A 23,953-nucleotide genomic window follows, 5' to 3' on the forward strand; every position below is an offset into this window, starting at 1 on the left:
ATGGTACAGGACCAAGATGTCACCAATGGGTGACTGAGATCGTTTAAAGAACCACTGTCAAAGGTATTAGCAAAAGTGGGTTTAATATGATGTCAGAAAAGTGCGATTTAACAAAGTTCCATTGCAAGGTTCACTATTACTGTACAGCACAATCATTTGAACAGTGATTCAGAACTACTAAGGCACAAAGCAAAGTACCAAGACACGATTCTGCTTTCCTGGGGACTTGGAGACCTCACCGCCCACGGGGCCCCATCACGGCCCAGTTCACCAGCCCTGGACCCAAATACTCGGTCCAGGGCCCAACGGGTAAGACAAGGATCAGAGTGGCGTGTGGACGTTGAGCACACCCGTGGTAAAATCAGCTACAAACCCACTTCCCTTCTCTTCCTAGGTTACATCAACCACAACCCCACCAAAGTCAAAGCCCCCGTGTACACATGCAGAGGGGCAAGATCCTGCGGAAGGCGGCTGCTCCCCAGGCCCTCGCTATTATGTGGAGCCCTCCATGACCAGGACTGGGAAGTACGTGGCTCCAGCCTACGCCGTCGCTGGACTTCCCAGGATAAAGACGGACATCACACCTGGACCAAGTGAGTAACATTCCTCCAGTTGATTGTTCAGACAAGGCAAATACATTTTCACGTTTCCCTGCTACACTGGTACAAAAGATAGATGGGTACAAAAGGCTCAGCTCACCCTTTCAATGAGCTGTCATTGTTTTCTGGCAGCTGGCACTTCTGCAGCTGTTAGGGAGAGCAGCTCCTGGTGAAATTGCCTCCTTGGCTTGAGAAAAATGCCAGAACTTCACCACTTTTGTGCTGTCGTCCTCTACCCTAGGCGATTACAGCCCAGAGAAGTCCAACCGGCACGTCTTTAAGTGCCCGCCTGAGCTGTCCATGGGCTTCCGAAACAGGGGCGTGAAAACCGACCTCGATCCAGGTAAGTGACCGCGGGGAGATGGAAACCCTTGCAGCTGGGGTGGCCTCTAGTGACAATCTGCTGCTCAGCTTTTCAACCAGAGTGAGTTGGGAAAGGGGGCAGACATCCTTCCTGCTGCGCTGAGCAGCCTTTGTGGGGTGCCTGTCTCTGCCCCAGAGGTTTCTTCCCTTCCCGTTCCTCTTGCAGGTCCCGGCACCTACACCTTGCCCAGGGTGCTGGGCCCCAACACGGCGCACACATCTGCCAGCCCGTGCTACTCCATGAAGAGCAGGAGTCAGCGGGATCGTTATGATGCCGATCTTGCCAAGGTGAGAGTCACATCCAAGGGCCGCAGACACACACAGACAAAAATCAATGCCCACGCCTCCACCAACTTGCAAGAGAAGGGCTGTGGGGTTCCCAAATCCTTTGCCCAGCTTGCTGAACTGGCGCATGCCGTGCTGGCAAGGCGTAAGAACAAACACTGGCCATTTTCACCCAGCAGCTCCGCTGACTGTCTTACAGACCCCAGGGCCAGCGGCGCTCCCGAAGATTGAGCTGGACATTTTCAAAACCAGAGCTCCCGGATACTCCATGGGAACCCGAACTCAGCTCCGAGATAAGACCGTCAAACAAGGGCCGGTGGACTACCGCACGGGAAGGGTAAGGTGGCCGCCTTCTGCAGAGCGCGGCTTTGCCAAAGCATCTCCCCTTCCGCTGGGTCTGCCTGGAGCTGCACAGTGTCCTGCTGTAGTGACAAGGTGCAGGACAGCCCTCCTGTCCCTTCCCTTGTCCCCAGCCCAGCAGAGGGAAAGCAAGGAACACTGCTTTTCCCTTCCGATGTCTCAGCCAGCAAATGTTACGGGCTCATACATTGCGAGCTCTTCAGGAGGCCACTCCTCAGAAGGGACAAGCAGACAGGTCCCTGCCTTCCTAATGCCGGGAAGACAAATTTGGAGGAGAGGGGAATCTAGCAAAGTCTGGCTGGAGCTCGACGTCCTCTGGACTCAGACCCAGCTCAGCTCAGCTCAGCTTTTCACACCAGCTGTGAAAAGCTCTTCAGTTTGTTTGCTGCTGAAAACTAGGTTTTTGTTTTACTGTCTGCAAACACAAACTCAATGGATGTCTTTTACCTCCTGCTAAACTGTTTTTCTCTTTTGTTCACATACATCCCCCAAATGTGAAGGAAATCCAATGAATCACAGCCTCAGGACACCTTGAGTGCTCTGCTAATACTTGAGGTTTCCAACAAGCGTGCTGCAGCAATAGGTGCAGCGAGCTGGAGGCTGCAAGGCACACATACAGCGGTGTGCGATGAGGAGCGGCCAGTGCACATCGGCACCCTTGTTCTGGCAGACGGCCGTTGCTGAGGACAAGTCTGCTGGGTCAGGACGCTGAACTCCGCTGCACCCACAGCCAGCCCTGACCAAGAGGAGACAGAGGGAGACGCAGAGCGACTGTCCAGAAACAGCACTGGGCTCAGGGGGACGGGCAGGGCAACAGGCACCCAGACAAGCGATGACAAGTTCCCATGGTCACCTTTTTCTCCTTTACCCCTTCCAGGTGGAGCTGATCAAGCCCCAGGCGCCTGCAGCCACCTTTGGACTGCGCCATTCCGTGTACACGACTCCCCTGATCCTCGATGTTTGGGATGTCCTGAATAAAACAATGTGTTGCTCAGAGAGACAGCTCCAGTTCGTCTCCTCTGCCAGTGTCCGGTGCAAACTCAAGACATTTGAGAACATCTGCTGCCTCAGGCACCCCTGGGGTAGAGACACCTCACCTGAGGTTCACGCACCTTTTCCTCCCATGTTTCAAACTTCTGAGCTTCATAGGAAATGTGTAAATATTTTTATACACATGTTGAAGATCTAGAGGAATTCTGATGATCAGGGAAAAAGAATTACAAATTCGAAAAAGATTCCTCCAAGTTCCCTTTGCAAAGAAAGCGCAAAGGCCAGTCAAGCGCGGATGAACTAACCCGTGTCCCTGAGAACCTCATCTCCGTCTGTCCAACCCCTCCAGGGATGGTGACTCCAGCACTGCCCTGGGCAGCCTGTTCCATTGCCCCACAGCCCTTTGGGGAAGAAATTGTTCCCCAGATCCAACCTCAACCTCCCCTGGCGCAACTTGAGGCCGTTTCCTCTCGTCCTGGCGCTTGTTCCTTGGGAAAAGCGACAAATTCATCGGATGTTACCAGCTGACTTCTCTATCAGCTTGCACAAAACTTTCTTTCCTGAGAAGCAGGCATGAAGTGGATCTATACCATAACACTGATCTATACCATGACACTGATCCATACCACACTATGCAGCCCTGCTTGCTAAGGCCTTTGGGTCTTTGGAGCGGGTATTGTCTGACTCAAGTCCCCACCTACCAACACAAGAAAAGAGCATTTTTAAGGATGCCAGAGCAATGAAGAAGTCTGTGTACAACGGGACATTCCACTCTATGGCTTGAACGTGAACCCAAGGAGCATCAATTCCTGTAAGTTTTACTCCATTTGAAATATGGCATCTATAAATCTATATGATGCTGAAACCAGGTGTGAAGAAAACTCATGACTACTCTAAAGCCCATGTAATAAAACTGCCCAGATTTAAGATCACAGATATATTCCAAATATCTCAAGTCGACCATCGTGCTCGCAGGCTCTTGTCTTGCTGGGGCGCTTGAACTACCGCAACATCTGCACAGCGAGCTGCAGGAATCCAGGAGCACCCTGGAGTGCAGGGAGAAGAATTTCTGAGACCAGGGAGTAGCCCTGGGGGATGAAAATTTGGATGTGAGTTGACAGTGTGAGCTCGCAGCTCAGAAGGCCCATGGTATCCTGGGCTGCACCTTGGGCTGTGAGGTCACAGAGCCGCGCTGTGTCACACCCTGGTGTGGAGTGCTGTGCACGGACACCACTCCGGCAGTGCTGGCAGCGGCAGCAGCGGCGGCAGCAGCATTTGCAGCGGCAGCAGCATTTGCAGCAGCAGCGGAAGCGCCAACATTTGCAGCAGCGGCGGCTGTGGCCAAAGCAGCAGCAGCAGCAGCATTGGCAGTAGCAGCATTTGCTGCAGCAGCGGCAGTGGTCACAGCAGCAGCAGCGGCACTTGTGGCACAGCCAGTGGCAGTGCCACGATGCAGGCGTGGGGGCCCATAAACCCCTCGCTCCTCTTTATCCTCCTCCTCGTGGCCCTGCAAGCCCAGGGGGTCGGGGCTGCGCCATGCGGACAACGGGGAGCCGGTAGGCGGGCAGGCGGGGACCAGCACTCAGCCCAGAGATCTCCCAGTAAGAAATCCCCGAGGATCCGTGTGTTGGGCCATCCAGCCCTTGACGAGTGTTGCACACAGCCTGCAAACAGTATTTGGAGAGCTGCCAGGTGCCAGAAAGCAGGTCACCCTGGCCCCTCTGCAGCTTTGGAAACCTCCACCCACGTCTGGGGCCCACGTCATTAACTGACACCCCCTCCAGTAACCACAGGTCTCTGAGAAAGAAGCAGATAAGAAGATCTAACGGAATGTGCTTGATTCCAGATGTGCCTGTAGCCAATGGACTTGCGACTCCACAGCCGGCTCTCATCCAGAAGCATCGCGGCGATCCCTCAGGTCTGTTGCTTGAACGAGTGAGCATTTAGGGTTTAATATTCTGAAGATGTCCATTGAAATATTTCTTGGGAGCTTCTCTGTTGTGTCTGTCTGCAGACATGGCGGCACGCAATGGATATCCAGGGTACCAGCTGGCTTCCAGGGCTGACACTCGGGGCAGTCTCATGGGTACGTCATGGCTTTTCGCTTCCTTTGGGAGCTGCCAGCACAAAGCTATTCAGTGATGACGTTATCACAGTGTCTGATAGAAAATTCTCGTGGCTGTTCAGTTGCAGGTGTGAGCACAGGGAAGGCTTTTCCAGCTCCTCCGGTGGGTCCTGCGCCGCAGCTCACCTGGCATGGCAAGGGTGAGTGCTCAGGCTTGGCTGAGTTCATGGGCTAAGCACTCGTTTTCAGTATTTTATTTCTCAGGAATTTAACTTTCTACTTTCCGTTAAGGTCATCAAAGTGCAAAGCCTAAGGCAGAAAGACGGAAAACTTCCCGGCATCCATCAGTCCTGAACCAAGTCCTTAAGGAACTGGACAAAGTGCAGCATGGTGGGTATATATCGCTCTAGAGCAGAAGACTTGGGAAGTGGAGGTTTAGATACATGTGCTTCTTAGAAGGGTGCTTTCCCTAACTGAACTGACACCCTCAAATGCTCAGGCTTTCTTTCTGAGTGTTATCAATGTATTTTGAGAAATATTGCCTCCTGAAGACATTGGTTCTTGAAGAGGTTACTTCTAATTAAACTGAATCAGTTTCTTTTTAAAGACCTGGGCTACGAGACTGTGCAGAACGAGCCGTTCTCTGGTGTGTATCACAATGTCTGATAGAAAATTCTCGTGGCTGTTCAGTTGCAGGTGTGAGCACAGGGAGGGCTTTTCCAGCTCCTCGGGTGGGTCCCGCGCCGCAGCTCACCTGGCATGGCAAGGGTGAGTGCTCAGGCTTGGCTGAGTTCACGGGCTAAGCACTCGTGTTCAGTATTTTATTTCTCAGGAATTTAACTTTATATTTTCAATTAAGGTCCTCAAAGAACAAAGCCTAAGGCAGAAAGACTAAAATCTGCCCGGCGTCCATCGGTCCTGACCCAAGTCCTGAAGGAACTGGACAAAGTAGAGCATGGTGGGTATATATCGCTCTATAGCAGAAGACTTGGGAAGTGGAGGTTTAGATACTTGAAGAGGTTACTTCTAATTAAACTGATTCTGTTTCTTTCTAAAGACCTGGGCCACGAGACTGTGGAGACCGGGGCGTTTCAGAAAGGAGGCGGTCAGGTAGTGCCGATCTACGATGAAGGGATGTTGGCAATGAAGTCAGGAGGCATGCCAGGTAATTGCTGTCCTCTGGTCATCCAGTGTCATAAACCAAAATCCCTGTGTCTGCAGGCTCTTCAGCAGCCAAACTCTTGTGGTGAGTCCCCCCAGGCACAAGGGAGGGGATCCCTCCTGTGCACTGAGGTCCAAAGGGATGAGCTGAGAGATGGAGCATGGCACAGGGGGAACCTGCCCCGTTCTCCTGCATCCTCTGCTGAGGCTTTACCTTTCTCTGATTCTTGGCAGAGCTGTCCAACCCTGGGGAAGCCCGCCAGGCGGGGATCAAAGACCTTCTTGACAAGATTCGAGGTACGGAGCGGCCTTGCAGGGGCCAGAAGTGGGAGACAAGTCCTGAAGGCTGGGGGCGTGCAAGCTGTGCCCGTGCTGGAGCAAAGGCAAATGGGGGAGCGAGGTTCAGGTGTCTCCCCATGGGCCGGACTGTGTCCTCCTGGGGTGTGGGTCCCCCGGGGAGGGAGAGCTGGGGGTGGCATTCCCTGACACAGGGGCCGTTTGTGTCTGTCTCGCTCCATGGGACAGTTGGTCAAACAGCTGTCAGACCTCGTGTGAGATCACCCTTAGTGTGCACAAAACACTAAGGTACAGAATTGTTCCTCCAGGTCGAAGCATCGAGAATAGAAAAAATACTACAGATCCTGCAACCTACAAGAAATACTCCATAGAAACCGCCGTGGCGAGCTTGGGCTCCATCCTGTTTGGGCTGGGGCTGTTTTGTGCATGCTGGCTGTGCTGGAGGAGGAGACAAAAGTGAGTTGTTGCGCGGGGGGTGTTGCCAAACTCCTGTATCAGATGGCGGCCATGAGCCAGGAAGCAAAAATCACCCTGTTGGGTGCTGCCGTAGAGCCCAGATGTTCACCTCGACCAGGGTGTCCCTGCAGCTCCCACTGCAGCTTCCCCGTGCAGCCGGGTGCCCGCACCCCACGGGGCGCCCAGCGCTGCCCCGCAGCCTCGCACCCGCCTGGCACCGCGGCCACGGCGGGGCCTCAGCAGCCTTTTCTCTCCGCAGGCGCCGCCAGGCCGAGGCCAAGGCAGTTGGGACCGCGGCACAGAAATAAACACAGTTCAGCAGCACACTTGTCTGGGAACTCACCCGTTCTGCGCCAAACTTCATGTCGGGGCACGCAGGGAGGTGGATGCCCGCGGTGCCAGCGGGCAGGGAGCTGAGCAGGGGACCCTCCGCCGGGCTGGGGGGACACGGCTTCCCTGGTGGGACCAGCCTGCGGAGCTGGGCCAGGAGGGAGAGCTGCAGAGAGAGGGAACCTTGGAGGCTTCTCACTAAATGACTTGGACTTCATGTCCATCAATTCCCATTTTTACCATCACACCACACATTATGATGCTTAGTGCATCTCCCAGCTTTTTGATTCCAGTAGAAGCTTAAATTAACCGCGTGTCCTACAGTAACCATTAAAGCTTGACAGAAGACAGGAAACTACTGCTGAACCACGTGCTGCCGAACCGTGTGCTGCCATTTCTTTTTATGAGCTGCGATTTCCTTCTGTCAGTCATTGCAATGTATGGAGCAAGAGACCTGAGAAATTGCCTTTCTTAGATTCCACATTAATAGATACGTATGTGTGTGAAAAATGGAAATTAGACTCATGAAGGAAGTCCACGTTAGTTATGTTTGTATCACGGGCCATGCTAATTTCTGCAAGCCTCGAGGGAACAACTTCAGTGCTTTATTCAGCTTTGTTCACTAACTGAAACGTTTTCATTGAAATAAACCTTTTCACCAAAACAAAGTAGTTTCCTGGCAGTCTGCTGATGTTGTTAATCTTTCAATAGTATTCAGTTTCATTGAAACAAAGATGCTTTGCTACCTTTACTTCAAAGTATATAATTTCTGGGAGACTTGCCGTATTAATTTGCTGCTATTTACTACTATATTTTATGATTTTGTTTTGAGATGTGTCCAATGCCATGTGTCAGAGTGCTGTAATACTGGTCCCACAGGAAAGTGGCACTTTTTGTATCCACGTAGTGGGTGATTAAATACAATCCATTTCAAAATAAGGATCAAAATAAGTTCCTGAGCATTGAATTGTCTGTCAGAAGGAAATTCCGTATTCCAGCCAACAGCACTAACCAATGAAGCAAAGTGTTTGCTTCTTCCAGACCACGGGAATTTAATTGGCATATCGCATTCTGGCAGGTTTCTTGCTCTGATGGGGCTCTCGTTACTTTTCACAATGATCATAATTATTCAGATTTAAATTGATTCAGGCTCAGACTGATGAGGAAGAGAAGGGGACTCCAAAAGAGGTTGCTGAGCAGAGACATGACAGCAAAGGCTCTGCTGAACCTGAAGAGACGCCAATACCGGGACTCTCAAACTCTCCGTGTCTGGACACAGATATATAGATACTCTCAACAGTGCAGAAAATGGGAGCTGCTCACCTTACAAAAAAGATCCTGCTCAACAAGGAGGAGACCTGAGCTTTATCACTAAACACAACTCCCGTGATCTACAACCATCACTTCAGTAACTCGGGCTTCCTGGAAAATACAGCTCTTCACCTTCCCTCGTTTAATTCAAATTGTCATTTCCATTCCAAAGGCCACCCATTAGCATTCCAAAGTCACAGGGCTTTCTCCTCAGCTCTGCTTTTCTCACATTCAGGATGCTGAGACAACCTCAACTCTGAGGGATTTTTTGGTTTTTAAACAGAAAAAGAGATGCTCTCATTCGAGACACCAACACGAGGTCTAGCAAGAGTCTTTTGCGAAAAAAATACTTCAGCTGCTGTAAACTAATCAAGCTGGAACTCCATAAAGGTGTGGGGCCCTCGCCGCCGCCTCAGCCGCCTCTTCCCGCCGTTTTTCCCGCCCGTTTTTCTCCCCTCAGGGCCCGGCGGCCCCTCAGCGTCTCCCGCCGCCGCCTCTGCCCCTGCCCTGCGCCCGCTTGCGGGACTGCGCAAAAGTGAGTTTGGACAGGAAAACCCTCTCTTTTAAAATAATGTGCTGGTGACAAGTAATTCTGCAGTCTTTACAGAGAGTCCCTGCCACAGGCTTAGTTTGCACACAAAAGAAAATTGAGCAACGTGACACGAAAGTGAAGTATTCATGAACCTCCCTCACTGAACAAGCACCGATTTCAATAAGAATCTACATCACAGAAAACAAGCTGAGGTAAGGTGAAAAAAATTATTCTTGCCACCTAAAGTAACAGACCCCCACAGGGTTGAATTGCCTATTTATTGTAAGCAGCGGATTTCTAAAGCTTTGGGGAGAGAACTGACGGTCCTGCTCGGACTCTTGCTGACTCCAGCCCTCGCTCAATACGTGAGTACAGGGACCAGCTCACACACACCTTGCTGCTGTTTCTGTCCCACCCCTTGGGCACAGAGAAATCTGAAACTTCTTTCATGCATAAACCTCTAAAACCTCCAGATGACCATTTGTCATTTTAACAATATTCTGGTCACTCTAGGCGCTTATGGTGAACCCACATTTCTTCTGTTAAAAGAGCAATTTTCTAAAGCTTTGGGGAGAGAACTGACTAACTTGAAAGACTAAAAGTCTTGTTTAATTTTGTGTTCTAGTTTCAGAACCAGCAAGTCACCAGGGAAATCAGGGTTAATGGCAGCATCCAAATCCTGAGCATCAACAGGGAAGTGCACGTGGCCGTTATTGAGCAAAGGAGCGAATTGGGGACATGGGAAAATATTTGGAACTTCAACACGGTGAGCGGCAAGGAGCAAGCGTGTTCAGAAAATGTACAGGGAGACTAGTTGTGCTCTCTTTAGCCTCCCTGCACCTGGACTCCCTCAGAAACATCTGCTGCAGGAGCTGAATTCAGCGCTCACCAAGGGCCCCAGAGTCACCCAGGAGATGAAAAGCCCACACTAAATACACTGCTGAGGAAAACACCAAACACCGAGTCATCATCCAGACACAGAAACATGCACAGCATTCAATGGACCAAGGCACTGATCTTGCTGCATTCTGTTCTTTGGTGTTTCAGGTCTGAAGTGTCAAGGAAGACCGACACAGGTGGTCACATTCGTCCTCGGCCAGACAGTTGTCCCTGACCTCAGGATTTACGGACCTGACATCTTCAACGTGTGCAGAGTCCACATCCGTAGTGGCTTCTCCAGTTGCCGGTGAGTACAAGCAGATGAATTCTCTCTGTAACGAACTGATATAAACTGGAACCTTACTGCAGGCTGATTGTCTGCAAACCCTGTATGACAAAGGTGCTCTACGGATCAGGTGCAGGCTGTTGCATTTGGACACAGCACCATTTCCACCCCCTCGCTGCTTGCTTTGCTTTCGTCATTGCTTTGGTACTTGAGATGGCTCAATTTGATTAAAACACGAGTGCGATGTGCCTGGTATTAAGGGCTGCCAAAGAGCACACAGATCATTTAACACCTTATCTCCTGGTGCTTGCTTTTCTTCACAGAATCACAGAATCACAGAATCACAGAATGTTAGGGATTGGAAGGGACCTCCAAAGATCATCTAGTCCAATCCCCCTGCCAGAGCAGGAACACCCAGATGAGGTTACACAGGAAGGCGTCCAGGCAGGTTTTGAATGTCTGCAGAGAAGGAGACTCCACAACCTCCCCGGGCAGCCTGTTCCACTTTTGCATCACCCTTACCGAGAAGAAGTTTCTTGTCAAATTTAAGTGGAACCTCTTGTGTTCCAGCTTGAACCCATTACCCCTTGTCTTACTGTTGGTTGTCACCGAGAAGAGCCTGGCTCCATCCTCGTGACACCCACCCTTTATGTATTTATAAACATTAACGAGGTCACCCCTCAGTCTTCTCTTCTCCAAGCTAAAGAGCCCCAGCTCCCTCAGCCTTTCCTCATAAGGGAGATGCTCCACTCCCTTCAGCATCTTCGTGGCCCTGCGCTGGACTCTCTCCAGCAGTTCCCTGTCCTTCTGGAACTGCGGGGCCCAGAACTGGACACAATATTCCAGATGAGGTCTCACCAGGGCAGAGTAGAGGGGAAGGAGAACCTTTCTCGACCTACTAACCACCCCCCTTCTAATCCACCCCAGGATGCCATTGGCCTTCTTGGCCACAAGGGCACAGTGCTGGCTCATGGTCATCCTGCTGTCCACCAGGACCCCCAGGTCCCCTTCCCCTACACTGCTCTCTAATAGGTCATTCCCCAACCTATACTGGAACCTGGGGTTGTTCCTGCCCAGATGCAAGACTCTACATTTTCCCTTGTTATATTTCATTAAATTTTTCCCTGCCCAACTCTCCAGCCTGTCCAGATCTCGCTGGATGGCAGCACAGCCTTCTGGCGTGTCAGCCACTCCTCCCAGCTTGGTGCCATCAGCAAACTTGCTGATAGTACACTCAATTCCCTCATCCAAGTCGTTGATGAATATATTGAATAATCCTGGTCCCAGAAATGACCCTTGAGGGACTCCACTAGACACAGGCCTCCAACCAGACTCCGCCCCATTGACCACGACTCTCTGGCTTCTCTCCTTCAGCCAGTTTGCGGTCCACCTCACTACCCGATTTTCTGGTCCATACTTCCTCAGTTTAGCCGTGAGGATGCTGTGGGAGACGGTGTCAAATGCTTTACTGATGTCGAGGCAGACCACATCCACCGCTCTGCCATCATCAATCCACCTTGTTATGTCTTCATAAAAGGCTATGAGGTTGGTCAAGCACGACTTGCCCTTGGTGAAGCCATGTTGACTGCCCCTGATGACCCTCTTATCCTTGATATGTCTTAAGATGGCACCAAGGATGAGGTGTTCCATCCCTTTCTCAGGGATGGAGGTGAGACTCACCTGTCTATAGCTGCCCGGGTCCTCCTTCTTGCCCTTTTTGAAGACCGGAGTGACATTTGCTTTCCTCCAGTCCTCTGGCACCTCTCCCGTTTCCCAAGACTTGGCAAAGATGATGGAGAGTGGTCCAGCAATGACTTCAGCCAGCTCCCTCAGCACCCACGGGTGCATCCCATCTGGATCCATGGACTTACAGACGCCCAGATTGCTTAATTGCTCCCTAACCCAGTCCTCATCAACCAAGGCAAACTCCTCCATTGCCCTGCCTTCCTCTGGAGCCTCAGGGGTACGGGGCTCCTCAGGACAGCCTCCGGCAGAGTAGACAGAGACAAAGAAGGCATTCAGTAACTCTGCCTTCTCTGTGTCTTCTGTCACCAGGGCACCCACTCCACTCCTCAGTGGGCCTACATCGCCTCTGCTGTTAGTTTTATCTGCCATGGTTTTGAAGAAGCTCTTTCTGTTGTCCTTGACCCCTCTTGCCGGATTTAACTCTAAGGAGGCCTTAGCTTTCCTAGTTGCCTCCCTACATCCTTTAACAACAGCCTTATATTCTTCCCAAGTGGCCAGCCCCTGCTTCCATGATTTGTAAACTCTCCTCTTCCACTTGAGCTTACCCAGCAGTTCCCTGTTTAACCATGCAGGTCTCCTGGCTCCCTTCCCTGACTTGCTACGTGTCAGGATGCTCTGATCTTGAGCTTCGTAGAAGCAGTCCCTGAATGTTAACCAACTATCTTGGGCCCTTTTAACTTCAAGCAGCCTTGCCCACGGGATTTCCCCCAGCAATTGTTTGAAAAGGCCAAAGTTGGCCCTGTTGAAGTCCAGGGTTGAAATTCTGCTTGCTGTTCTGCTCCCGCCACACGAGATCCGCAACTCCACCATTTCATGGTCACTGCAACCAAGGCAGCCCTCCACCTCTACTGCTTCAACCAGACCCTCCTTGTTAGTGAGGACGAGATCCAGCAGCGCACCTCTCCTAGTCGGCTCCTCCACCATTTGCATCAGAAAGTTATCATCAATGCACTGGAGGAACTTCCTAGACGGTGGCTGGCTGGCTGAGTAGTCCTTCCAGCAAACATCAGGGGAGTTAAAATCCCCCATAACAACCAGAGCCTGTGACTGTGAGGCCGCTCTCAGCTGCCCGTAGAAGGCCTCATCAAGTTCCTCACCCTGATCTGCTGGCCTGTAATAGACACCCACAACAGTATCAGCCCTGCCAGCCTGCCCCTTAATTCTCACCCACAGGCTCTCAACTCGCTCCTCAACTGCACCTGGACAGTACTCTATACATTGTAGCTGCTCTCTCACGTAAAGAGCAAATCCACCACCACGCTTCTCTGGCCTGTCTTTCCTGAAAAGGACATCGCCATCATTGACCACATTCCAGTCATGTGAGCTGGCCCACCATGCCTCTGTAATTGCCACCAGATCGGAATCTCCTGACTGAACGCAGGTTTTTAACTCCTCCTGCTTATTCCCCATGCTGCGCGCATTGGTGTACAGGCACTTCAGGGAGCGAGCCGAGCACTCTGATTTCACCCTAGGGGTGTGGGGGGCCTCCTGGTCTTTACTGATTCCAGCATGCTGCCCCACTGATGCACTCCCAGCTACAACCACATCCCCCTTCAAATCTAGTTTAAAGCCCTCCAAATGAGCCCTGCTAATTTCTGTCCCAGCATCCTTTTACCCCTGTGGGATAAACCTTTCCCACGTATCACCATCCGGACTGGTGTCTTATAAAACCAGCCGTTATCAAAGAATCCAGAGCCCTGCCTGTAGCACCAGTCTCGAAGTCAATCATTTACGGACTTAATTTTTCTATTCCATCCCACATCATCACCTGAAAATGGAAAGAGGGAAGAGAAGATAACTTGAGCCCCACACTCTTGCACCGTTCGTCCCAAGGCCTTGAAATCTTTCTTCATTTCCCTCAGACTACGGGATGCAGCTTCCTCCCCATCTGTCTCAAGATCAGTAGTGGGTAGCAGTCCGTTGGGTGCACCAGGTTGGGAAGTGCCCTGGTGATGTCCCTGATCCGGGCACCAGGTAGGCTACAAACTTCCTGATGATGAGGGTCAACTCTGCATATCGGGCCCTCTGTCCTTCTCAGAAGGGAATTGCCTAATACAATTACCCTTCTTTCTTTTTTATCGGATGCAGTCTTGAGGTGTGGAGTCAATCGCCTCTTCCTATGTGACCTTGTAGGAGGCCCTTGCACCACATCCCCACCTACATCTTCTTCAATATCCAGGCCCTCAAACTTATTACGCAGGGGCACCTGGGGAAGCAAAGCAGGTAGAGAGGGGGGTTGCCCGTGACGCCTAACTGGAACTTGCTTCCAACCCTCCTCAGCTTTTGGGTCCCCTACCTCTGCCCGACAGCGACAGGGCAGGGACTGTCTCGGGGCTTCCCCCTCTGCCCGACAGGGCAGGGGGTCCATCACCTTTTGGGGGGTTCCCCCTTGGGGCCTTTCTGCCTGGCACACCAGGGAGTTACTCCACCAGTCGATCTCCTTTTCACACCGCCTTTCTTGTTTGTAAAGAACTCCAATCCATCTACAATGAAGCAGCCTGCACTAGACTTAATGCCCTGAATCTTGTGCAGCTGAACTACTGCTGTGCCAAAATCAAGGTCTGAAAATCTCACCTTTCTGGAACCACGTGCGGATGCCCGATCGCGCCTGCACAAAGCCAACCCTCATGCTGTTCTTCCCTGGCATCTCCTCTGCCAAGAGTTCCCTTCCTGATGATTCTAATGCAGAAACAGGTCAATCGTTGACCACAGCTTTCAACAAAGCGCCTTAGCATGGATTGAATCTGGCTACTTTCTCATTACTGTACCCTTCATTATCTACGAGCACATCCAGAAACATAGTTTGATTGTATCTACCCTTTTGAGCCCTTCAAATGCTCTTTCAAAAGCCTGATCTTGACACAGGGTGCAGCCATAGAGGAGAGCGAGTGTCAGTATGTGGTCCAGGGAAAGATGCCTCACATTCAAAATCTTGTTTCACGTGCACGAGAGGTCAAAGAAAAGCAGGACAATGCAATGAATTTGCCTTTTTTTTAGGGAAGAGGTGTCTTAGTTTGTAGGATTTACAGATTTGTTCTGTTCCTAGACTCCTATATTTGCTCTAATGAAAATGGCAGGATGCCCTGGGTTACCCTGTGAATACAAGTCTCTCTCTCAGAACACCAGCCATGCAAGGTCCCGCAGTTTCTGTTCCCCTCTCACCCATCCCCAGAGGTTTATTCTGCAGCAGTTGGAGAGGAGACAGAGTTCACTTCGGCCCATCTCAGGCCAAAGCAGCTGCATTCCCTGCATTAGCACACACCAGTCCCTGCAGAGGAGACAGACAGGAGCTTGTTGCTGCCCATCTCTTTCCTTTTGCTGTTACACAAGTTCTTGGGATCCCCTTACACACCATCAGCTCTCCTTCTACTCAGGCTGAGGCTAAATATGACAGAAAAGGCAAGAATCAAAGCTGAGGAGGGATTTTCACTTTTTTGATAGTCATTAGATACTATCCTAACAGAATCTTTCAGCTCTCGTCATGCCCTGCTCTGGTTTGGTATTGGCATTTCCCTATTTAACTCCCTTTCCAGCAGAGACTGGAAAGAAATATTTTAACACTAGTATGTGTGTTTTAATGCCAAATGTACATGAGTGAAAGAAAAGGAAACGTCAGATACTTACACACCAAAGAAACTTCTCACAGCAACAAAAATACACCCATGATGCCGATGGGATTTCTTTTTAAATCCTGTAGGATTATGTGAAATGCAGTCAGTAAAGTTGCGCCTTTCACTCTGTGCAGCTCTGCTCCCTCCTGCTGGCCACATGTGCATGTACTTGTGCCTTACACCAGGGAAACCCAACTGCAGGAGATCCGAATGTTCATTTAACCAAACAGCGCTTCATCAGAGCTGTTTGTAGGTTCCCTGCTCAAAGTTAGGTGCATGTTTTGAGGTAATCACTGTTACAGAACAGACTGCAAAGGAAGACAGAGTTTGCATCTTGGGAGTCACAGGGGACTGAGAATCCCGACACCTGTGCTGAGGGTTGGACTTGGCCATTAGAGCAAGATTATTCCTGCGGTAATCGGAGGGTATGAGGAAATAATGAATTGGGGAGGATAGGGTACTTTTTATAGCTGTCACAGCTTTTGTAATACAGTGGTTGTGGGTCCTTGACATGGACAACTGTAGAAGTGGTGGCTGAGGTTGTATAGTGGAAATGCTTTTCTTCTGCTTTTTAACCCAAATGGCCATCCAACAGTCATAGAATAATGAATCTGGAAATATTAGTTTGTCTCAGCAGGCAGAGCCTCTGCTACCCAGCGGTGCTGTGTGACCGCTGTGTCACTTGTCACCTCTGTCACTGAGCGCAAGGACAGTGTAAAACCCAGGTGCTTTGGAAAGCTCCCCCAGTCTCTGCTGATGTGCAAAATCTGTCTCATGTGCACCCTGAAAATACACATGGAGACAGGACGAGCAGACCTCAGAAACATCTGACCCGGCAGGCCGGACGTCCCGAGTCCCGCATCACCACCTGATGCAATCGCAAAGCCTCTCAAAGTCACCAAGCATTTCCAGGATGATCCCCGGCTGTCCCCAGGGCGCCCTGGCTGCTGCCACCTCAACTGCTCTTGCCACATCTCTGGCTGCCCTCACTGCTCGCCACCCTCTGTGCCGCAGAGACGAGGCAGACGCAGACATTGCCGTCCTCATCCCTTTCGACTGCCGCAGCTGAGACAGGTGAAGTCCTGAGACTGCTTCTTCCCTGCCATAGCTCAGCAGCAGCCATGAGCTCCATTGTGCACGTTGGGATTTGCATCCCCAGGCCTTGAACAAATCCAGTGGGGGGGAATCCACAACTGCCCCAGGGAAGGGGTCTTGACACCCTCATTGCAAAATCTCTTCTCAAGAGGTTTGCTGTTCTCTGATGAGACAGGACTTGCATGGTACAGGACCAAGATGTCACCAATGGGTGACTGAGATCGTTTAAAGAACCACTGTCAAAGGTATTAGCAAAAGTGGGTTTAATATGATGTCAGAAAAGTGCGATTTAACAAAGTTCCATTGCAAGGTTCACTATTACTGTACTGCACAATCATTTGAACAGTGATTCAGAACTACTAAGGCACAAACCAAAGTACCAAGACACGATTCTGCTTTCCTGGGGACTTGGAGACCTCACCGCCCACGGGGCCCCATCACGGCCCAGTTCACCAGCCCTGGACCCAAATACTCGGTCCAGGGCCCAACGGGTAAGACAAGGATCAGAGTAGTGTGTGGACGTTGAGCACACCCGTGGTAAAATCAGCTACAAACCCACTTCCCTTCTCTTCCTAGGTTACATCAACCACAACCCCACCAAAGTCAAAGCCCCCGTGTACACATGCAGAGGGGCAAGATCCTGCGGAAGGCGGCTGCTCCCCAGGCCCTCGCTATTATGTGGAGCCCTCCATGACCAGGACTGGGAAGTACGTGGCTCCAGCCTACGCCGTCGCTGGACTTCCCAGGATAAAGACGGACATCACACCTGGACCAAGTGAGTAACATTCCTCCAGTTGATTGTTCAGACAAGGCAAATACATTTTCACGTTTCCCTGCTACAGTGGTACAAAAGATAGACGGGTACAAAAGGCTCAGCTCACCCTTTCAATGAGTTGTCATTGTTTTCTGGCAGCTGGCACTTCTGCAGCTGTTAGGGAGAGCAGCTCCTGGTGAAATTGCCTCCTTGGCTTGAGAAAAATGCCAGAACTTCACCACTTTTGTGCTGTCGTCCTCTACCCTAGGCGATTACAGCCCAGAGAAGTCCAACCGGCACGTCTTTAAGTGCCCGCCTGAGCTGTCCATGGGCTTCTGAAACAGGGGCGTGAAAACCGACCTCGGTCCAGGTAAGTGACCGCGGGGAGATGGAAACCCTTGCAGCTGGGGTGGCCTCTAGTGACAATCTGCTGCTCAGCTTTTCAACCAGAGTGAGTTGGGAAAGGGGGCAGACATCCTTCCTGCTGCGCTGAGCAGCCTTTGTGGGGTGCCTGTCTCTGCCCCAGAGGTTTCTTCCCTTCCCGTTCCTCTTGCAGGTCCCGGCACCTACACCTTGCCCAGGGTGCTGGGCCCCAACACGGCGCACACGTCTGCCAGCCCGTGCTACTCCATGAAGAGCAGGAGTCAGCGGGATCGTTATGATGCCGATCTCGCCAAGGTGAGAGTCACATCCAAGGGCCGCAGACACACACAGACAAAAATCAATGCCCATGCCTCCACCAACTTGCAAGAGAAGGGCTGTGGGGTTCCCAAATCCTTTGCCCAGCTTGCTGAACTGGCGCATGCCGTGCTGGCAAGGCGTAAGAACAAACACCGGCCATTTCCACCCAGCAGCTCCGCTGACTGTCTTACAGACCCCAGGGCCAGCGGCGCTCCCGAAGATTGAGCTGGACATTTTCAAAACCAGAGCTCCCGGATACTCCATGGGAACCCGAACTCAGCTCCGAGATAAGACCGTCAAACAAGGGCCGGTGGACTACCGCACGGGAAGGGTAAGGTGGCCGCCTTCTGCTGAGCGCGGCTTTGCCAAAGCATCTCCCCTTCCGCTGGGGCTGGCTTGAGCTGCACAGTGTCCTGCTGTAGTGACAAGGTGCAGGACAGCCCTCCTGTCCCTTCCCTTGTCCCCAGCCCAGCAGAGGGAAAGCAAGGAACACTGCTTTTCCCTTCCGATGTCTCAGCCAGCAAATGTTACGGGCTCATACATTGCGAGCTCTTCAGGAGGCCACTCCTCAGAAGGGACAAGCAGACAGGTCCCTGCCTTCCTAATGCCGGGAAGACAAATTTGGAGGAGAGGGGAATCTAGCAAAGTCTGGCTGGAGCTCGACGTCCTCTGGACTCAGACCCAGCTCAGCTCAGCTCAGCTTTTCACACCAGCTGTGAAAAGCTCTTCAGTTTGTTTGCTGCTGAAAACTAGGTTTTTGTTTTACTGTCTGCAAACACAAACTCAATGGATGTCTTTTACCTCCTGCTAAACTGTTTTTCTCTTTTGTTCACATACATCCCCCAAATGTGAAGGAAATCCAATGAATCACAGCCTCAGGACACCTTGAGTGCTCTGCTAATACTTGAGGTTTCCAACAAGCGTGCTGCAGCAATAGGTGCAGCGAGCTGGAGGCTGCAAGGCACACATACAGCGGTGTGCGATGAGGAGCGGCCAGTGCACATCGGCACCCTTGTTCTGGCAGACGGCCGTTGCTGAGGACAAGTCTGCTGGGTCAGGACGCTGAACTCCGCTGCACCCACAGCCAGCCCTGACCAAAAGGAGACAGAGAGATACGCAAAGCGACTGTCCAGAAACGGCACTGGGCTCAGGGGGACGGGCAGGGCAACAGGCACCCAGACAAGCGATGACAAGTTCCCATGGTCACCTTTTTCTCCTTTACCCCTTCCAGGTGGAGCTGATCAAGCCCCAGGCGCCTGCAGCCACCTTTGGACTGCGCCATTCCGTGTACACGACTCCCCTGATCCTCGATGTTTGGGATGTCCTGAATAAAACAATGTGTTGCTCAGAGAGACAGCTCCAGTTCGTCTCCTCTGCCAGTGTCCGGTGCAAACTCAAGACATTTGAGAACATCTGCTGCCTCAGGCACCCCTGGGGTAGAGACACCTCACCTGAGGTTCACGCACCTTTTCCTCCCATGTTTCAAACTTCTGAGCTTCACAGGAAATGTGTAAATATTTTTATACACATGTTGAAGATCTAGAGGAATTCTGATCATCAGGGAAAAAGAATTACAAATTCGAAAAAGATTCCTCCAAGTTCCCTTTGCAAAGAAAGCGCAAAGGCCAGGCAAGCGCGGATGAACTAACCCGTGTCCCTGAGAACCTCATCTCCGTCTGTCCAACCCCTCCAGGGATGGTGACTCCAGCACTGCCCTGGGCAGCCTGTTCCATTGCCCCACAGCCCTTTGGGGAAGAAATTGTTCCCCAGATCCAACCTCAACCTCCCCTGGCGCAACTTGAGGCCGTTTCCTCTCGTCCTGGCGCTTGTTCCTTGGGAAAAGCGACAAATTCATCGGATGTTACCAGCTGACTTCTCTATCAGCTTGCACAAAACTTTCTTTCCTGAGAAGCAGGCATGAAGTGGATCTATACCATAACACTGATCTATACCATGACACTGATCCATACCACACTATGCTGCCCTGCTTGCTAAGGCCTTTGGGTCTTTGGAGCGGGTATTGTCTGACTCAAGTCCCCACCTACCAACACAAGAAAAGAGCATTTTTAAGGATGCCAGAGCAATGAAGAAGTCTGTGTACAACGGGACATTCCACTCTATGGCTTGAACGTGAACCCAAGGAGCATCAATTCCTGTAAGTTTTACTCCATTTGAAATATGGCATCTATAAATATATATGATGCTGAAACCAGTGTGAAGAAAACTCATGACTACTCTAAAGCCCATGTAATAAAACTGCCCAGATTTAAGATCACAGATATATTCCAAATATCTCAAGTCGACCATCGTGCTCGCAGGCTCTTGTCTTGCTGGGGCGCTTGAACTAACGCAACATCTGCACAGCGAGCTGCAGGAATCCAGGAGCACCCTGGAGTGCAGGGAGGAGAATTTCTGAGACCAGGGAGTAGCCCTGGGGGATGAAAATTTGGATGTGAGTTGACAGTGTGAGCTCGCAGCTCAGAAGGCCCATGGTATCCTGGGCTGCACCTTGGGCTGTGAGGTCACAGAGCCGCGCTGTGTCACACCCTGGTGTGGAGTGCTGTGCACGGACACCGCTCCGGCAGTGCTGGCAGCGGCAGCAGCGGCGGCAGCAGCATTTGCAGCGGCAGCAGCATTTGCAGCGGCAGCAGCAGCGGAAGCGCCAACATTTGCAGCAGCAGCGGCTGTGGCCAAAGCAGCAGCAGCAGCAGCATTGGCAGTAGCAGCATTTGCTGCAGCAGCGGCAGTGATCACAGCAGCAGCAGCGGCACTTGTGGCACAGCCAGTGGCAGTGCCACGATGCAGGCGTGGGGGCCCATAAACCCCTCGCTCCTCTTTATCCTCCTCCTCGTGGCCCTGCAAGCCCAGGGGGTCGGGGCTGCGCCATGTGGACAACGGGGAGCCGGTAGGCGGGCAGGCGGGGACCAGCACTCAGCCCAGAGATCTCCCAGTAAGAAATCCCCGAGGATCCGTGTGTTTGGCCATCCAGCCCTTGAGGGGTGTTACACACGGCCTGCAAACAGTATTTGGAGAGCTGCCAGGTGCCAGAAAGCAGGTCACCCCGGCCCCTCTGCAGCTTTGGAAACCTCCACCCACGTCTGGGGCCCACGTCATTAACTGACACCCCCTCCAGTCACCACAGGTCTCCGAGAAAGAAGCAGATAAGAAGATCTAACGGAATGTGCTTGATTCCAGATGTGCCTGTAGCCGATGGACTCGCGACTCCACAGCCGGCTCTCATCCAGAAGCATCGCGGCGATCCCTCAGGTCTGTTGCTTGAACGAGTGAGCATTTAGGGTTTAATATTCTGAAGATGTCCATTGAAATATTTCTTGGGAGCTTCTCTGTTGTGTCTGTCTGCAGACATGGCGGCACGCAATGGATATCCAGGGTACCAGCTGGCTTCCAGGGCTGACACTCGGGGCAGTCTCATGGGTACGTCATGGCTTTTCGCTTCCTTTGGGAGCTGCCAGCACAAAGCTATTCAGTGATGACGTTATCACAGTGTCTGATAGAAAATTCTCGTGGCTGTTCAGTTGCAGGTGTGAGCACAGGGAAGGCTTTTCCAGCTCCTCCGGTGGGTCCCGCGCCGCAGCTCACCTGGCATGGCAAGGGTGAGTGCTCAGGCTTGGCTGAGTTCATGGGCTAAGCACTCGTTTTCAGTATTTTATTTCTCAGGAATTTAACTTTCTACTTTCCGTTAAGGTCATCAAAGTGCAAAGCCTAAGGCAGAAAGACGGAAAACTTCCCGGCATCCATCAGTCCTGAACCAAGTCCTCAAGGAACTGGACAAAGTGCAGCATGGTGGGTATATATCGCTCTAGAGCAGAAGACTTGGGAAGTGGAGGTTTAGACACATGTGCTTCTTAGAAGGGTGCTTTCCCTAACTGAACTGACACCCTCAAATGCTCAGGCTTTCTTTCTGAGTGTTATCAATGTATTTTGAGAAATATTGCCTCCTGAAGACATTGGTTCTTGAAGAGGTTACTTCTAATTAAACTGAATCAGTTTCTTTTTAAAGACCTGGGCTACGAGACTGTGCAGAACGAGCCGTTCTCTGGTGTGTATCACAATGTCTGATAGAAAATTCTCGTGGCTGTTCAGTTGCAGGTGTGAGCACAGGGAGGGCTTTTCCAGCTCCTCGGGTGGGTCCCGCGCCGCAGCTCACCTGGCATGGCAAGGGTGAGTGCTCAGGCTTGGCTGAGTTCATGGGCTAAGCACTCGTGTTCAGTATTTTATTTCTCAGGAATTTAACTTTATATTTTCAATTAAGGTCCTCAAAGAACAAAGCCTAAGGCAGAAAGACTAAAATCTGCCCGGCATCCATCGGTCCTGACCCAAGTCCTGAAGGAACTGGACAAAGTAGAGCATGGTGGGTATATATCGCTCTATAGCAGAAGACTTGGGAAGTGGAGGTTTAGATACTTGAAGAGGTTACTTCTAATTAAACTGATTCTGTTTCTTTCTAAAGACCTGGGCCATGAGACTGTGGAGACCGTGGCGTTTCAGAAAGGAGGCGGTCAGGTAGTGCCGATCTACGATGAAGGCATGTTGGCAATGAAGTCAGGAGGCATGCCAGGTAATTGCTGTCCTCTGGTCATCCAGTGTCATAAACCAAAATCCCTGTGTCTGCAGGCTCTTCAGCAGCCAAACTCTTGTGGTGAGTCCCCCCAGGCACAAGGGAGGGGATCCCTCCTGTGCACTGAGGTCCAAAGGGATGAGCTGAGAGATGGAGCACGGCACAGGGGGAACCTGCCCCGTTCTCCTGCATCCTCTGCTGAGGCTTTACCTTTCTCTGATTCTTGGCAGAGCTGTCCAACCCTGGGGAAGCCCGCCAGGCGGGGATCAAAGACCTTCTTGACAAGATTCGAGGTACGGAGCGGCCTTGCAGGGGCCAGAAGTGGGAGACAAGTCCTGAAGGCCGGGGGCGTGCAAGCTGTGCCCTTGCTGGAGCAAAGGCAAATGGGGGAGCGAGGTTCAGGTGTCTCCCCATGGGCCGGACTGTGTCCTCCTGGGGTGTTGGTCCCCCGGGGAGGGAGAGCTGGGGGTGGCATTCCCTGACACAGGGGCCGTTTGTGTCTGTCTCGCTCCATGGGACAGTTGGTCAAACAGCTGTCAGACCTCGTGTGAGATCACCCTTAGTGTGCACAAAACACCAAGGTACAGAATTGTTCCTCCAGGTCGAAGCATCGAGAATAGAAAAAATACTACAGATCCTGCAACCTACAAGAAGTACTGCATAGAAACCGCCGTGGCGAGCTTGGGCTCCATCCTGTTTGGGCTGGGGCTGTTTTGTGCATGCTGGCTGTGCTGGAGGAGGAGACAAAAGTGAGTCGTTGCGCGGGGGGTGTTGCCAAACTCCTGTATCAGATGGTGGCCATGAGCCATGAAGCAAAAATCACCCTGTTGGGTGCTGCCGTAGAGCCCAGATGTTCACCTCGGCCAGGTTGTCCCTGCAGCTCCCACTGCAGCTTCCCCGTGCAGCCGGGTGCCCGCACCCCACGGGGCGCCCAGCGCTGCCCCACAGCCTCGCACCCGCCCGGCACCGCGGCCACGGCGGGGCCTCAGCAGCCTTTTCTCTCCGCAGGCGCCGCCAGGCCGAGGCCAAGGCAGTTGGGACCGCGGCACAGAAATAAACACAGTTCAGCAGCACACTTGTCTGGGAACTCACCCGTTCTGCGCCAAACTTCATGTCGGGGCACGCAGGGAGGTGGATGCCCGCGGTGCCAGCGGGCAGGGAGCTGGGCAGGGGACCCTCCGCCGGGCTGGGGGGACACGGCTTCCCTGGTGGGACCAGCCTGCGGAGCTGGGCCAGGAGGGAGAGCTGCAGAGAGAGGGAACCTTGGAGGCTTCTCACTAAATGACTTGGACTTCATGTCCATCAATTCCCATTTTTACCATCACACCACACATTATGATGCTTAGTGCATCTCCCAGCTTTTTGATTCCAGTAGAAGCTTAAATTAACCGTGTGTCCTACAGTAACCATTAAAGCTTGACAGAAGACAGGAAACTACTGCTGAACCACGTGCTGCCGAACCGTGTGCTGCCATTTCTTTCTATGAGCTGCGATTTCCTTCTGTCAGTCATTGCAATGTATGGAGCAAGAGACCTGAGAAATTGCCTTTCTTAGATTCCACATTAATAGATAC

General features: G+C 51.9%; 1 protein-coding gene and 1 pseudogene across 1 annotated transcript; both read left to right on the forward strand.

Annotated features, from left to right (window-relative positions):
* On the forward strand, positions 1–3,971 carry LOC135998449 (ciliary microtubule associated protein 1A-like; annotated as a pseudogene).
* Positions 3,972–4,613: 642 nt separating this feature from the next.
* Positions 4,614–20,524, forward strand: LOC135998450 (uncharacterized). Its single transcript, XM_065651633.1, is given in 15 exon segments — positions 4,614–4,683; positions 5,720–5,827; positions 6,058–6,120; positions 8,678–8,752; positions 9,797–9,935; positions 11,289–11,346; positions 12,903–12,979; positions 16,721–16,857; positions 16,943–17,003; positions 17,005–17,141; positions 17,389–17,490; positions 17,677–17,798; positions 17,995–18,132; positions 19,033–19,113; positions 20,387–20,524. Coding segments are annotated over 15 exon segments (1,506 nt in total).
* The last annotated feature ends 3,429 nt before the right edge of the window (positions 20,525–23,953 follow it).

Source organism: Caloenas nicobarica, chromosome 25, assembly GCF_036013445.1.
Source record: "Caloenas nicobarica isolate bCalNic1 chromosome 25, bCalNic1.hap1, whole genome shotgun sequence".
NCBI lineage: Eukaryota > Metazoa > Chordata > Aves > Columbiformes > Columbidae > Caloenas > Caloenas nicobarica.